Raw genomic sequence first — 17317 nt, 5'->3', positions numbered from 1 at the left:
AAGAGTGTGGGGTTTGGAATCACTCACAAATATCATCAGTGGTATCTTCTGTACCTTTCCCTCCGCAGCACATTATGAAAGGCACTCTTCGCTCAACTACTGCCCGACACTGTACACATTTCTTCATCAAGCTTGCACAGTCTGAGAGAACAGAGAAATAAATCAACCCTGAACCCTACTATTTCACTTTTCTTCTTTCCTATCCATGAGCTGCTTTATTCACAGTAACTATACAGCAATGCCATAATAGATACTTCAAATACAATAACTACTTGTGTTCATTTTTACACAATTTTCTGCAAATCACACTCATAAACAATGTCTTGTTTGAGATTCAAATTAAATTTATTCTATCTTCTTTTAACATATTTCAAATGAGCAGGTTTCTCCTTCTCCAAATCGATGTCTATTCCACAAGAATTACAGTCATTTAAAGAGTAAAATCACACACATTTGTGACCAGAACTTCCAAGAATGTCTTGACTACCTCTTTTTTCCTTTAGGACAAAGGATCTTACTGTCCTAATGCTCCAGGGGTGAAGAGATGTGGCTCATATCCTTAATAGTATCTTTTGATATAATCCTAGAAAGGAGGCTGTAATTATTCCACAAAAGGCCAATGATTATGTCTCATGAATGTTACTGAAGGTTACTGTGAATCAATAGAGTGGCTCCTATAAACTACACAAATTTGTAGATGCTCTCTCATCCTGCTTGAATAAGATGTCCAGAAAATAATCTGGAAAAAAGTCATCCACATCTGTTAAACCTTCTGCTGTTCTTGTTACAGCTTAATCTTGGTCACATGTATTGCACTGTTGAAATCCTTCACGACAGCAATCAAGCCTTTTGCAGTACTCTTCCTAAGAAATCAATCAAACCACCTTCTCCCATCATCTCTCAACTGCAGATAGTGAAAGAGACCAGATCAGGGTAACTATAGTGTCAGTAATTCAATGTCAGGTCTCTCAGCCAGAACAGAGGAAGATACCAGACTTCTTTACCAAGACCAATCAGTTACTTACGAGGATGATTACTTCCCCTCTTACATAATCCTCAGCAACAAGGACTGGTCTTCTTGGCAAATGACCCTTCAACAAAGCCCTGAAATGTCTGATGGTGATAGCTGCATTCTCATCCACACATTCTCAAAACTCAAAAAAATTCTGGAGAGCTCCTATGTATTTTTTCACTACATGATAAAAATCAGAGTGAGTCAAAAATGGTGCTCTTTGTAAAGATAAATGATGTGTCTTTTAGGAAAAAATATAGCCCTTGTGCAAATCTGTAATTAGTAATGAAGCACATTAGTTATTTCTTTACAATATTCTTTTGAAATACCACATCTGAATGCCCCCAAAATCCTGAAACGAAGTAATAAAATACTTCAGAAAAATTACTTCAGAAGTTTTAACAATGTACAGCAAGCATCTATGGTCTGAACAAGCCTACTCACAATTCAGGTATAAGAGCACTTTCTTTCTGAATTTTTTAAATTCTCCAGAGTGTCCTCCAATTATTTCATTACCAACATGCTAAATAATGCCAAAATTCTGACTACTGTATCAGACTATCAAAGGAGGAAGACATTTTTTACATTGAGGGTGGTAACCTCAGCAGGCTCTAGGTAAACCTGCTCTAGCAGGGGTGTTGGACTGGATGATCTTTAAAACGTCTCTTCTGACCTAAAACATTCTATGATTCTATAAAATTATAAGAGACATTTATAGCACTCTGTTTTAATAATCTGGTTTATGGTTTCTCAAGCCCTTTTATCAGACTAAAATTGATCTGAAGTCTGACTACTAATGAGCTTCTAGCAATTTGATTAAAAATGCTCTGTTTCAAGATTGCTTTGAAAAGAACTTTCATAAAGTTTACTTACTCTCACAGGCACACATATGACCACAAGGCTGGAAAAGCACTGCTGCCTTTTTGTCTGAACATACTACACATTCTTCAATCTGGAAAGAGCAATAAACACGCATATGAGAAAACTTTACCTCCTGTTCTCAACATTAATTTGCTTTTACACTCTCTATGGCAAGGCATGTGGACTTAAAGTAACACTAGATGGAGCTTCTGAACTAATCTAGCACCTCAAAATGCAACTTGAAAGAGTTATCAGACTGACTTCTAAGAATATATTTGCTGGCAATATAGATATGTTCAGTACACTGACAGGCATAGAGAAACAGCAATGATAATATATGTTTCTTCTTTTCTCATTCTTTGTTCCACCAAATATTCTTAAACTGGGGTTGTCCGGCCTGGAAAAGAGAAGGCTCTGGGGAGACTTTATTGCAGCAGTCTTTCAGTACTTAAAAGGGTGCGTGTAAAAAAGATAGGGACAAACTTTTTAGCAGGGCCTGTTGCAACAGGACAAGGGTAATGGTTTTAAACTGAAACGGGGTAGATTCAGACTAGACAGAAGGAAGACATCTTTTACAATGAGGGTGGTAACCTCAGCAGGCTCTAGGTAAACCTGCTCTAGCAGGGGTGTTGGACTGCATAATCTTTAAAGGTCTCTTCTGACCTAAAACATTCTATGATTCCATGAAATTATAAGAGACATCTATAGTACTCTGTTTTAGTAATCCGGGTTATGGTTTCTCAAGCCCTTTAACATAATGAACTGTATATATGGTGTGACTGCAGACACCACATACCACTCCATTCTACTGGCCTGGACCACCTCTTCCATTTCATAGAACTGTTGTCCAGGTTCATTCATTTCTTAGCCTTGCAGATATTACTGTAAGTTTCTACACAGAAGAATATAAGAGAAGTATTGAACAGATACTCCATTCTCTCAATCTAATTTAGCAAAAGAAATCAAAGGAAGGTTATTCACAAAGGCTAGCTTTCACCTGGGAAAGCCGATTTCCATAGATTAGCTTCTTTAGATGGATGAGTGGAAACAGAAGTCTTATTTGCTGCTCTGAATCATCCAGTGGCACTGATTATAAAGATGCTCTAGAGAAGCAGAGCTCACACTATGTTAACATCTGGCCTTTGAAAATATGCATTGCAGAAGAGTGAATGGTATAAGAAGTAAGAATAAGAGACTGAATAGTAAAAACAGTACAAATTCATATTTACAATTCCAGCATTTACTCTGAGGTCGAGGAAAAAAAAACATACCACAGAAGCAGACTAGTCAAACATGTTTGGGAAAAGATATAAAGAATACAGTGGTTTTTCTATAGATCAGAACGTGGAATCTGTGCGTGGAACATGATTTTAAGAGCCAAAAAGCAACAGAAGGACAGGAGTTGGCGATTACAGGGTGAAAAAAAGAATACTCAAAGAGAAAAGCAATGGCGATGCACCATATAGACACAAATACTTGTGGGCAACCACTTAAGAAACCTGAGGACCTTACTGGGATTAGATCTTCAAAACATGGCACAACTGGTTGGTACTCTGAAGGAGAAAAATTAATGATTCCAAAGAAAGAGAAGGTGAAAGCTGAAAGTAATTATTAACTTCAAAACCAAGCACATATTGACTATCTCGGTTTACAGGCAAATCATCTTTCCAAGCAGCCCTAAGAAATAAAAGAACTCAGAATAACTGAATATTACTAAAGGAAATTAAACTTCAGGAAAATCAGGAGTTTATCTTAACATGGAAAAAACATGGTGGGGGGTGTTAGGGAATCTATTTAAATAAAGCATTCTCAGGTGACTATTAGGAACTCTGAGGACCTTGTAACAGACATTGCAACATAGGAGGAGAATGAGGGGCAGGTAGGACATGAGTACAGGCAAAGAGAAAAGAGTAACATACAATATCATTGCAATACAAATTTAATTCCATCCAGTGAGATCCATGTAATGCAATATACGATTTAAAACATACCACACTTTACCTTGACTTCTTTTTTTTGCCTTTCCATTAAAAACAGAAAGAGAAACAACAACAACAAACTTTGGAAGTTTTTACCTTTGTTCTAGACTGAACTTGTTCTTTACAGATGAGGCATTTTTTCACCCGTGGAGAGCACAGAGAACATGTGGCAATGTGTCCACATGGGCCAAACAGAGTATCTCGCTTCATGTCTGAACACACCATACATTCTTCTAAGGTTTCAGAATCATTGTTGATCATAGATGGACTTCGGGAACCAACCTGACCACTACAAAGAAATCTTGCAGTCAAACTTACTTTAAGAATTTTTAAAATTCTTCGTTTAAAATGCACATCAATTAGCTGTTTATCTATACACTCCTATGCATTCAGGTATCAGTGTATCATCATAAAGCAATCCAAAAGGCATTTTCCTCAAACATACAGTTGACATCAGACTGTAAGGTCACATGCTCAGGTTAAGACATTGTACAGAAACAGGCCACACAAGTTAGAATAGCACCTCATGAAAGTAAAAAGCCTTGCCTGCCATCTTTAGAGTTTTCTTTACTAATAGAGACATATCCTGTAGATTTGGAACTGCAGAGCTTAACATCTTAATCATGAATATACTTCCATTACTTAGCAAATGACAGGCTTGTGAAAGAATCCCCAACCTCCCACAGTGAAGTCACCTTGTATCATTGTCCCATGCTGCTGCTCACCCAGCAGAGGGAGTGCATGTAGAACACCATCACTTCAGCTGATCCCTGCAGCACTCACTAGCCCATAAAAGGTGATGAGAAAGAACAGCCACAGGGATGAGACAGAGACGGACAACAGACATGGAAAGAGCCTGAAGACCATAAGCACCTTACACACCAAAACAGCATCAACAAAAAGTGTCTCTCTTCAGGACATTTTGAAAGTACAGTTTTGACCTCCATACAGGAATTAAGGATGGGAATCATGTAACGATGGGAACAAAGCTAGGACAAGGAGCAAGCTGAAACGTCTCACACTGCATGCACTTGATAACATGACACTTCACTGAAATCAGAATCCCTAGAGATATGCTTCTGAGACATCAGACCTAGCTCCTCCTCCTTCTCTTTTTACAGAATCGTACAATCATTTAGGTTGACAGGTATTCAGGTCACCTGCTCAAAGCAGCAGATTATACTGGGCTTTATCCATTCCAGTTTTCAGACCTTGCATGGACAGAGATTTTACAACCTCCCTGGGCAACCTGTCGCAATACTTAGTTATTCTTTCAGTGATTTCCCCACCTTCCGCTCTCTTTTCTGGGATAGTTCAAAATTCTACCAACTTCCACCTGCATGTTGCCACCTTCCCTTTCTCCTTCCTTCCACATTAACATGTATGAAAGTCCTGTAAGACTTAAGTTTCAGCTAATATATTTGTAGTAAATAGCATTTAATGTACCATAGAAAATAGAAGATTAACTGAAAGTCATGAAAATGCTCGTCTGTTTTACCACTATCATTAATAAAGGCACAATCTTTTGAATACATCAGTTAATCTACAGAAAGAAGACACTTGGAAACTCAGTATTTTATGAATATACCAACCTGACTTTTTCTTTGTGACACTTAGCCAATGCTTTGCAGAGACTAGGATCAGGGCAGAGATCGAGAGGAGACTGACCCTTCTTATTACGAATGCTGAGGTCAGCCCCGTTGGCTGCCAGGAAGCAGGCAATAGATGCTGCGCTCTTCTTCTCTGCTCCCTGAGTGCCAAGTCCCATTATTAACTGAAAGAAAACAAATATGTAATCAACTGGAGAGACTCTCTAAACAGGAATAGTCTGGCTAAAGGAAAACTACCTGACATGCACGCATGCACATAAACGCACACATAAGCATGAATCAAGACCAAGGGAGCATCTCTAGAACTAAAAATCAAAGCAATTGTATGGCTGCTGAATTTAGAGTCAGCTGTACTTGACTTTTCTTTAAGGAACTAAAATTCAGCAAGGAATAGTTCACCTGTTGAAGCACTACATCTCCTGCACGCTCATACTCACTTGTGAAGTGGCTGTCCTTCTATGTAAGCACTGTAAAAGGCTAAGTCCCAGTGGGTATATTCAGCGGACACTCAAAGTGTACACCACCACCACCACACTTGGACTGAAAACGAAACAAAAATTTCTTGGGAAGAGAAATGAATACTAACATACTTTTAGTCTAGTGCGTAAAGCACCTGCTCAAGAAAGACTTTGTTTCAGTTGCCTTCTCAGTCTGCAGGAATTTAAACTCACATACCTGTCTTAATCATTCAATGCTCCTTTGCCCTTTCACAACTATTACTGTATTTCTGTATCAGTATACCTATTATGCATGATTTACAGGGCCAGCTAGAAAAATGAAGACAGAAGGCTCGCTACCATAGCCCTGCAATGAGAGGATTCACAAATTGCAGGGCATTCTGGGCCTGCTCCAAGCATCTTTTTGTATTAAAGCTTGATCAGATAAAACATGTAAGAATAATGCAGATTACGTACCACAGAATCATTTTGGTTGGAAGAGACCTTTAAGATCATCAAGTCCAACTGTTAACACAGCACTGCCAAGTCACCACTATATCATATACCTCAGCACTACATCTACATGTCTTTTAAATACGTCCAGGAAGGGGACTCCACCACCCGGGAAGCCTGTTCCAATCCTTGATGACCCCTTTGAGTGAAGAAACATTTTCTAATATCAAATCTAAACCTCCACTGGCACAACTTGAGGCCATTTACTCTCATCCTATTGCTTGTTACCTGGGAAAAGACACCAAACCTCACCTCTCTACAACCTCCTTTCAGGAAGCTGTAAAGAGCAATAAGGTCTCCCCTCAGCCTCCTTTTCTTCAGGCTAAACAACCCCAGTTCCCTCAGCCGCTCCTCATAAGACTTGTCCTCCAGACCCTTTACCAGCTTTGTTGCCCTTCTCTGAACATGCTAAAGCACCTCAATGTTGTTCTTCTAATGAGAGGCCCAAAACCTGAACCCAGTATTCAAGGTGGGGCCTCATCAGTGCCAAGTACAGGGACTTCCCTACTCCTGCTGGCCACACTATTGCTGATACAAGCCAGGATGCTGTTGGTCTTCTTGGCTACTCAGGCACACTGCTGGCTCACATTCAGCCAGCTGTCAACCAACACCCCGAAGTCCTTCTCCAACAGGCAGTTTTCCTAGGCCTTTACCGTTGCAGGAGGTTGTGGAATTTTGGCTGGATTAACCACTGTTTTGTATTTAAAGAACTAGATGTGCTATTTTAGACACAACAGCACAGAGAAATAAACTTAAAATACCAGATATCTATTACTGCAGCCCTAAAGGTTGCATACCTTCAAGTCTGAACAACACAGAAAACAAGTTTTCAAAACCTCTCTAATTATTTCCCCCCATGTCTCAGAGGTGACTAGGGAAGAAAAAGGCTTGGTTTTGGTCCATGTTTGTCAGTATGTGAAGCGTATATTAGAGATCTTTACCCTATCCTGATAACTCCAAGATTATCCTTCTCATCATACAGCCACCCAGTTTACTAGGAAAGCAATTTTTTTCAACCTCAGTCTATACAATTTTTTCAAGTTAGGTGTTCTTATATCAGTAAGAATTACTGAGGTGCTATGAGACTCTTGAAGGTCACTTCATGAATTCACAGATACTCATGGTCCTGCATTCTTCCCTATGATCAAGTAAGAAGAGTACAACTGAAAGACTTCACACCAAGAAAACAGTAAGTTATTGAGAGAAATTGTTCTGTGGTGTTTCTGATCACGGAACATTTATGTTTTTAAATTCAGACCATTTTTCTGCATCTCAATTACAGCATTGGCTGAAGTGAAGCAGAGATAGCTAGCTTCAGTCCAGTTACCTTGGCCCATGACAGTAACCCAACCAAGGTAGCTCGATGCCCAGTGAAAGCTGATTTGATCCCAGATTGGCAGAGCAGACATTTTTTTGAAGGCTTGCAAAAACACCAAACAACTTGCTGTAGTCCTTATTGGCTGGGATAAAAGTTCTCTTGCCATCGTCTCTTGTACCTTACAGACTGTAAGCTGGTACTGAATGAAACAACTATTGTTTCTCCATTAGGAAAATCAACACAGATTGTTTGCTTCATTTGGTGTGGACGCATGGTATGCCAAGACTGGCTCCCCCATCTGGACAGTCACCAACACTACCCAAGAAAATCTAAAGTCCTAAAATGCTTCTCTGTGCTGTATGCTTGGAAAATACCAGGACAATATCGCATCCTGTGACACCTCTCTGGTAGTCTGCAACATTTCGGGCACACAGAATTAAAAAAAAAAAAACCAAAAACCAAAAAACCAACGACTCACCCATGAAACCTCAAAAAGACCCATTATGTCTCAGTGCCTAGTAAGGCTGCAGCAAGCTTCCTTCAGAGGGTGCTAGCCCTGAGATGTACCACCACAAGCCAGTCCCAGCCAAATCGACTGCGAGGGAGAAGTCTCGGTGTAATCCACACAAACAGTAAAGTATCATCTAGGTAATTGTAACTACTGAGATATCTTAGAGGGCTGTAAACACCTAACTTCCACCTTCTTTTAAGAAAGAAACCTATATTGAAATAAACTAAACAAAGTGAGCCTGGGGAATAATAAATTTATTTAATTTTAAAAAAACCCCTAGACTAAGGAATAAAGCAATAAATAAAATGAAGCAACTGAAATGACTTTTTTTTGTGGTGGTAGGAAATGTACTTAAGAAATTTTCTTCTCCTCCCAGCTGTACAATCATCCAAGGTGCTGGATGAAAAACTTCAAAATTACTTAAAGAAATGGAGCTCACCACTCATAGCACCTGAACACAGAAATGTTTTTCAGATGGATACCAAATGTGTTGGGCTTTGTGTACTATCAAGATTGTTCACTATATGCATTTTAAGTAGTCTGAAAAAAAAAAAAAAAAAAAAAAAAAAAAAAAAAAAAAAAAAAAACCCAAACTGAAGAAACATGACAAAAAATTGTTTTAGGTACTACAACAGCTTCATGTTAAAATTCAGAAGGAACAACTAAAAATCAATGCTAAAGAACTAATTCCATACAATTCCACTTAGGAAATAAGTTCACGTATCAGTAAAAAGTACTGTTTCATATTTTAAACCATTCCCAAAGCAAAAAGTAACAAACAGTAGAATTTCAATGAAGCTGCTGCCCAATCAACTTTATCACATATCAAAAACATCTAAAATCCTCAAAATGAAATTTTTGTTCTTTTTTGGTTTCATTCAAATGAAAAAAACCCCAAACCATTATTTGTTGAAGTACTATACTACAGTACAGTAGGTGGGTATCTTCAAGACAGCAGTCCAAAGTTAATTAAAATTCAGCCAAGCAAAAACGAGCTCTAAAATACTAAAGATTTATGAATCAGATTTGCTATCACATAGACTATAGAAATCAGACATATTTCCCAATCTTTAAAGGAATTAATAAAAATTGAGTAAATTCAGATTTCGTCAATTCAACTTAAGTTGTATTCAGAAAACAAAAGCCTTCCTGTTTCCCAGACTAAATTATTAATCTTATTCATCATCTATTATATCCATCAGCTGTATTTTTGATTTCTACACAAGATAAGTTAAAACGCGTCCCCGCATAGATATAAAAGTCCAGATGCCTGCACATATTTTAGCAGCCTAAATGCTGTCTTCTTTTTTGATATATGATTTTAGGTCAGAGATACCTTACTATTTCAAATGTTTACTGGTAAAATCTAATTTATAGCATTTTTACCTTTATTTAGATAAAAGTGGATAGGTGCACGTTCTGCTCTCATTTACTATTTTTCACAAAACAACATTTTCAGGATAGCTTGATCTGCTGATCATCTTAAAGAGTTTTCAGGTATATTTTGGCCAGGCTTTATTCCATCTTTTACGTGGCAGCGACGTCTTAGGTTGCTGCCACATGAAATTGAAATAAGCAAGTTTTCATGGCTTCTCTGAGGGCACATATCTTCTCCACACCACTTAAACATCCCAAATTTTTTAGTTAGGGAAAAAAAAAAATTCTCTGCAGCAAAGTGCAAAAAAATGACAGATAGTTTGAACAAGCTAGTATGGGAGGTACTGGTTCATCATGATACTAATATTTTTTAAACTTCAGAACATTTTCAGGTGATTAGAGATACAATCATACAGGAATTTTTGTTTGATTGTTGGGGTGTGTTCCCCCTGCCCTTTTTTTTAATTATTATTTTTATAGACATAAACCAGAAGTGTAAATATTTTTTTAAAACCAATGATACATCTCAAATGAAACTAGAAGAAAAACTAAATTATTTGAAATATAAAATCCCCTAAAACATAAAAAGGTGGTGGAAAAAAATCCCACTTTTTATGTTAAAAGCCTTAAAGCACAACAACTCTAGTTCTATTGCGAATGCCACTAATAAGACAGGCAACAGAAAACCAATTTATGAAATGCTGAATCGGAGAAAAAATATTTCTCTCTCATTAATTCATTTCACAATTAAATACATGCACACAAAGTATTGTGGACACCTCTCACAGAGTCCATTTCAGATCATGGAAACAACTGAGCTGTAACTGCTTTCCTCCTCTCTCTTAAAAGGACACAAACATTTTTGTACGTATACCCGTCATTTCTTAAATCTCTTTTCAAAGCTTATTCCAGTGTCCTTCAGTGGGATTAAGTAACCAGCCTTAAAACATTTGTTGTACAGTGGAATCACTATTTTGAACAAAGGCTTTTTAATAAAATTAGGAAAAAATACCATAACACTAGTGACTAATGCAGCAAATCTGATCCACTGTTAGGTCGTGCATCTTTACTGAAAAACTGTTATTTGGTTTCCTCAGTCCCAATCACTCCAGAATTTTATTTTTCCTTTGCCTATCAGAAAAAGCTATAAACTTCATCTTTTCATATGGGCTTCACACCCCTTTTTGGGTGTGACCATTTCTTTTTTCAATAAAATAATCTGATCTTTATTACCTGGAGTTTCTTTGATTATTTCCTTACTACAGCACTATTTCTGAAATGAACTCTGTCAGAAAGTTACATAACAATAAGCATACAAAGATCAAGAAGGACTTGTTCTAATGTAATACACTTTCAGAAGGTTAGAAAAGCAGCTGAACAATTAAAGCTACAAAGATGCAAGATGCTGAATCGCAGAAAACTATTTCAGTCTTATTCTGTACTGTAATACTGTTTATTATTCTTTCCTAAAAGCTACTTCCAATTTTTTGGCAGCCATACTTGTTCTATAGAAGACAGATTTGTAGAAATATTTTAAATGAAATAACCCTATTTTTATTTAACAAAGATAATGACTACATGTGAAAAGCCACATATAATATTATGAATTCTGTCTACACTGCAGTTTAATGCAGAATGCCTATGTTAACTTATGCTGCTAAAAAATAGCTCAACAGTACAGAACTAGACAAACTAGACAAATAAACAGGAAAAAAAAAGAATAAATAAACGCATTTTATTTACTGTGTTCTTTGATGGCTCCCAAGCAGTATCTACCTTGCCCACATCTTGCATGTCTTGGAGTTGGCGGAGCTGTGACAAGGTGTGGTGTCTCAGGGCTTCATGTAGGGGAGTATCCCCATCTTTATCCTGAATATCCAGCTTAGCACCTGCTCGGACTAAAAGCTGCAAAGAGAAGGAACCCAACCTAAAACTCAAAGAAAGCTATTTATTCCTTTTAAAATTAATTTCAGGAAGCTATTGTTTAGGACGCTGTGGGAGCTCCAGGGGTTAACTCAATCTTGCTACAATTCACAGTTGAGTTTATTTAAATTTATTTTCCATACCTGGAGCTCAGCCATCAACTAAAGCATTTATCTTTTTCAAATATCAAGCTTATTTCAGCAGAAGCCTACTACTTGCCTGTGCTCCGAGGGAATACTACAAAAAATGCCATTTTAGAGGGTTCTTCCTATTGTCCAAAACCTTTAATGCTTACAAGGTAACCTACAAACAATGTAACATATTATAGCAATATATCAGAAACAGAGCAAGTGAGCAATACTTTAGATATGTATATATTCTTTACTATTAGGTTTCAGAGACCTCAAAAATCACCACTTTCACAACATGCTAAACTTTACGACTTAATTTACAGTATCCTCCCACTAGCAAAGTAGTGAAGCATGTACTTAGGTTTACCCTTATTCAGCAGAGGACATAAATACCAATGATACTATCAAATACTATCTCAGAAGGCTTTGGAAAGTAATGAACTGTAAGACTTGTCTTAAAGGCTAATTTTAGACACACGTTTCAGGTCACATGACATGAGCAAGCAAAAGGATGCACAGGCCATCCTATTCATATTGCCTTTGCGTACAGCCCTCCCATAATTTGAAGCATCAGAACTTTCTTAAACACACTGTTAGACAAAACAACACATGCTGACACATAACAATTACTCCTAAAAATTAAACCCTGTAACTGTTGCTACAGAGAAACCTGAAAATATGTAGATAGCAGCTGAGGAGTTAAGCTTAGTTTTGAGCTTTTGCTGCTCTGCAAAATTCAGATTAGTAGCAGAGACAAAAGCCATAGCCTAGCAAGAGGAATACATGAAGGGGGGATCCCCCTCTTCAGAACTGCATGCTTGCAAGGGCCTTAGCCTCTCCGAACCAAAGATCCTCGAACTCTAGAAAAGGATAAAAGGAGAATAGCTTAAAAGGAATTCAGAACTTACTTTTCAGGGAAATACCTTCCTGTAGTTGACTGCAGATTACCATTTTCCCCAACCTTTTCTTCCACAAGTGAAACCAAGAAAAACAGCAAGTCTCCTCCCAACTTCTTGCACTCCCTAAAGGGACTTTGGCCCAATTTGTCCTTCACATAGTAATGTGTTATATTTGCCACTAGCTATTTATTGCTTAAGAATTTCTCCTGAAGAAAATCTGTAAAAGAACTCTTTTCAGAATAACCTGGAAACCTTAGCTATCATGGAAATTCAAAGACTTTGCACTAGTTTTTAGAAAAAAGAAAGCAAACTACCACCATTTGTCATGGCAGCAGGGCTTTTAAAAAAACCCTGCCACCTTTGACCACTATTCCACAGATGCCTGACAGTACAACCCAGCCCTGCAAGGTACCCAATAGGATTTAATTTTGATATACGGAGCCAACATTCTTTGCATGGCTGCATGAGCTATTTTAGGACTTCTCAAAGTTAATCCAACTCTGAAGTAAGGATAGTCTACAGGGTCATTCACTTAAACACTCCAGGAAGTAAGCACATCAGACCAACAAACACACATACATGCCTACCTTCCTGCTCATCTGCTACAGTACTGTTGTTTTCCTAGGTACCATATCAGTTCCACAGGGGCACAAGAGCTCAGCAAACCCAGCTGCCCAAGAGCTTGCAGTACGCAAGTGACACCGACACTAAAAAAACACTCTTTTGGTGGGAAGCAATTCCAGATATAGGGCCATATCACATGTTTCACTGTAATGGGATCACGTTCATCAACCCTTGGATATGGAGAAACCTTATGGCAAAATAACACTGAACAGAAACGCAGATGTAGGTCTGCATAGGTGGACAGTTCTCTGCAGGCCTGAATAAGAGACAGTTTTTAATATAAGATGACTCACACTCTACAAAGACAAATTGAAAAAAATTGTGCAGAGGCCCAAGGCCAGGTTGATGCATTCACTCACTGGGAACATCTCCTATAGCACTGAATGCTCTCTGAGCCTGAACAGCCCACACTAGCAATCCAAACGCCATGTCACACAGGTCCTGTATGGAAAGCATGCACAGTCCAGAACAGGCAAGCTGTTCCAGACTCACATTTCCTGTGCAAGTAACGAAGTTTTATTAAAGTATTAACTTTTGCAACCATGCAAGCAAACCCACAGAAATAGCATTACTTTCACTGGTAAGGTACTTCTGTTACTGCTAATAACTCTCCCAAGCTAAGAACAGTGCAAGTATGCACTTGGAAGACTATGAAATAGTTGAACTAGCAAAGAGATGTTTCACCTGGCTATAATTTGCAAAAACTATGAGCAAGAATAATTACTCATACAGCAAGAAGCATCAAAAATGCTATTTGAAGGTCCCATTACAGGACCACAAGACTCAAACAAGTAACAGAGGAACACGTTCTCCCTTATTCAACAAGGAGGGATGCTGGAATTGGCAACTATATAAAGGAAAACATAAGGTACGTGTACGAAAATTAAGAATTCCTGAAACACCCTTCATCTGCGCAAATTAGCAGGTTACTGAATTGATCAAAATTACTTATACAAACATTCAATGGCTGCATGTTGTTGAATCATTTTTTTTAAACATTCATAAAGTACTCATGTCTTAACAACTACAATCTGCTTAAGTCATGTGGCTTATTACAAATAAGATACTTACCCTAACAATTTGTGTATGCTGTCGTTCAACAGCAAGGTGCAGAGCAGTTTGCTGGTTAACATTCTGGATATCCAGGTTGGCATTGCCCTGAAAGATATTCGAAGTATTAGAGCATTACCATCCCAGCTATTCATCTACAGGCAAGACAGTCCATTAGGGCACAGAACATGATCCTGAAAATGTTTCCTAGTTTGGAGATTTGAGAGCAGATCTGACCAAATACTTTAATTATTCACTGTACAGATGTTGATCTGTTGAATCAAGCTGAGTATCAAATTTTTCAGTCCCTCTACACCAGTAGGCCATTGTAATGATCTCAAAGGCAAGTCTGACCTTTAGAGTTCACCGTATGTCCTTCCCTGCTCCATTGCTTCTGCATTGCGATTGCAGGCATAAAGAACCAAACTACTTTCACATCAACATCAGATGGTTAACTGAAGTGTGATATTTAAATCCTCCTGAGAAAACAGTCCTACCTGATGTACCAAAAGTTCAGCCACTTCTACATGATTATTGAGAGCTGCCAGATGTAAGGCAGTGTAACCATCATCTTTTTTCTCATCAACAATCCATGGTCGTGGTAATTTGGACAACAATACACGCATTGCACTGAAATAAAGCAGAGATGGCATAAATGCATCTATAATGTACTGCTGAGTGACAACAGGACAACAGTAAAACAATATTCATTCTCACAAATACAAAGTAGTAGTAGTAATTAAAATAACATTAGTATTTTTTCAAAAAGAGAAAGTGGGTGAAAAGCTACGAACAGTTCCAAAACATAGTAATTTCATGTTCCATTCCTTCTAATTAAAGCATACGAACAAACCATACAACACCCAAAACAGAGTGTGGGAATCAGATCTTTTCAGAAGAACATTATCTAGCAGTCAAAATTACCTTAAAAAAAGTATTCATACCAATTCTGAAATGATGACACAATTGTTCTCCCTCAAAATCCTTAGAGTATCCTTTACTTAATTATTTAATGAGAAAGTTCCACTATATTACATGACTTTAAAATCATCACTTTATAAACTGATGCCACAGGCTGTAAGTTCAGACTTTCAATTTATGAGATAAAACCGGAACAAGACCTCTTAGGTCCTGTAAATGCTGAAACTGTGAAGTGCGTATTAGGAATATTTTCCTAAGAGGTAATGGCTGAGTATAACATACCACAGCAGTGTCTTGTACTCCACCTCACTTCTGTAAAGGCTTACCAAGATGACTACCAAATGAAGAGGATTTATTATCTTACACCTCAAATTCAAGGGTGGGGAAAGGCAACTCAGTTACTAGAGTATTAAACCAGACTAAAATCTGTGAAGTCCAAAACCTGAAGTGTTAAGGGTATTAATAACAAAGTGCTTGATAAACAAACTGCTTGATCTTGTATTCTTTCAGAAATACACTTAAGTTCATGCGCCTCCACTTAGCTCTTGGAATAGGTAAGTAACCAAACTCAATTTCCTTACTACCTTATCTTTATAAACAGCACATGCAGCTTTCTTCCATGCACTTCCTCAGCCAAAAAGAAAACCAGAAAGCGCTATGATCTTGTAGCAGGAAACCTCTTCTGTGGCCTGATCTTTCAACATGCTATTTATAGGTGAAACAGAGCTTCTTCACAAAATTCAAACTTTAAAATCCAAGTAATACTAGCTAATGCAAGTGGAACCACTAGTCACAGAATGACTTGTCCATTGCTCGTTATGAACCATAGCTCAGCTTCTTCTCCTAACAACTTCTACAGCTCTGTCACATGCTAGGAAAAAAAGTCTAGAATATTTGGAAAAACCCCAAACGAAAACACCAGCATTAATGCTTTCAGAGAATCACTTACAAATGAGTTCCCAAAATAAGGGATATAACTGAGTAAAACACAAGTTATCAAAGCTTTATGAAGTGTGGCAAAACAAATTAATACTAGTTGCATTGATAAACATAATTTATTTTGTAATGAAATTATGTGTTTTCAAACCTACAATATAAATATGTCTCTGGTTTTCAACATCAGAACTATTCCTAGCTGCTGAAGCACTGGTTCACATCACATCTGAACTGTACCTGGGCACAGCACCATCAGCTCTTCAGAAAGCTGGGCTGGTACAGAGTATGCCTCTGGAGCACACAATACCAGCAGCAAAACAAGCCAATCAATTTTCTTCAGTGGCTTCCCACAGGTTATATCATATAAACTCTTTATCCTCACTTGCCAGGCTCAGTGCTTCTAAAGACCCCGTAAAGCTCAAGAGTATCTACTGTGGACCACCTGAAAAACACAACAACATTCACCTGAAAATTCCTTATGATTGGCAGAAGCAATATGACCACTGCAAGCAACCACTAAAAGCTGGAGCAACAATAACCTAAGAAAAAAACTGAGGTCAAGAAATTTGTTTAACAAGTGCAACTACAACTTGAGGAATGCTATGAAAAGGCACCACTACTCAAATCTGTAATTATAGCCAGCTTGCCTCCAACGTAGCTCTAGTCACTAAACAAGGAGCTGTCCTAACCAATGGTATTTTCCATCCTTTCCTTCAACAAGGAAATAAGGAAACTGCCAACTTCACAGAAAAATAAATTAAAATTTAAAGTACATTCACACACTTTAACAGAAGCATTGAGAAGTGAATATACTTCAGAAACATTATTTTCATTTAATATCTCCCATCTTTGAAAGTAAGAAACTAATTGACAATATTTTGTATGCTATGAAAAAATTCACTCATCAGCATTATTTGAGAATGCCACATACAATAATGGGTTTATCTGGAAAATCTACAAGATAAAAGTACTTGTAGCAAGATGAAACTAGCAACTCATTGTATAATAAAGATTCTAGATTTCGTATTCTTAACTGCAAATCCTTCTGCCCTGTGTAAAAAATACATAAAGAAAATCCAGAGAAGATTCTCTGCTACCAACTGCAGAATGACTTAAATGAAAAAGGTCAGCATTTTGTGGGATGGTAGTGAGGTGGTTTTGTTTGTTTGGCCTTTTGGGGGTTTCTTTGGTTGGGTTGATTTTTTTTGGCGGGGG

At 37.7% G+C, this 17317-nt stretch overlaps 1 protein-coding gene across 1 annotated transcript in view; it reads right to left on the bottom strand.

Annotated features, from left to right (window-relative positions):
* LOC104501592 (E3 ubiquitin-protein ligase MIB1) overlaps positions 1-14871 on the bottom strand; it is a 21607-nt gene extending 6736 nt beyond the window's left edge. The window contains exons 1-7 of the mRNA XM_010145429.1: positions 14743-14871; positions 14267-14353; positions 11362-11523; positions 5445-5626; positions 3949-4141; positions 1886-1964; positions 28-141 (exon numbers count right to left, since the gene is read on the bottom strand). Of these exons, the coding sequence (XP_010143731.1) occupies positions 28-141; positions 1886-1964; positions 3949-4141; positions 5445-5626; positions 11362-11523; positions 14267-14353; positions 14743-14871 (946 nt within the window). The remainder of the gene's footprint in view (positions 1-27; positions 142-1885; positions 1965-3948; positions 4142-5444; positions 5627-11361; positions 11524-14266; positions 14354-14742) is intronic.
* Positions 14872-17317: the final 2446 nt, after the last annotated feature.

Source organism: Buceros rhinoceros, unplaced genomic scaffold, assembly GCF_000710305.1.
Source record: "Buceros rhinoceros silvestris isolate BGI_N320 unplaced genomic scaffold, ASM71030v1 scaffold18511, whole genome shotgun sequence".
Lineage (NCBI taxonomy): Eukaryota > Metazoa > Chordata > Aves > Bucerotiformes > Bucerotidae > Buceros > Buceros rhinoceros.
This window is presented reverse-complemented; position numbering and strand designations above follow the sequence as displayed.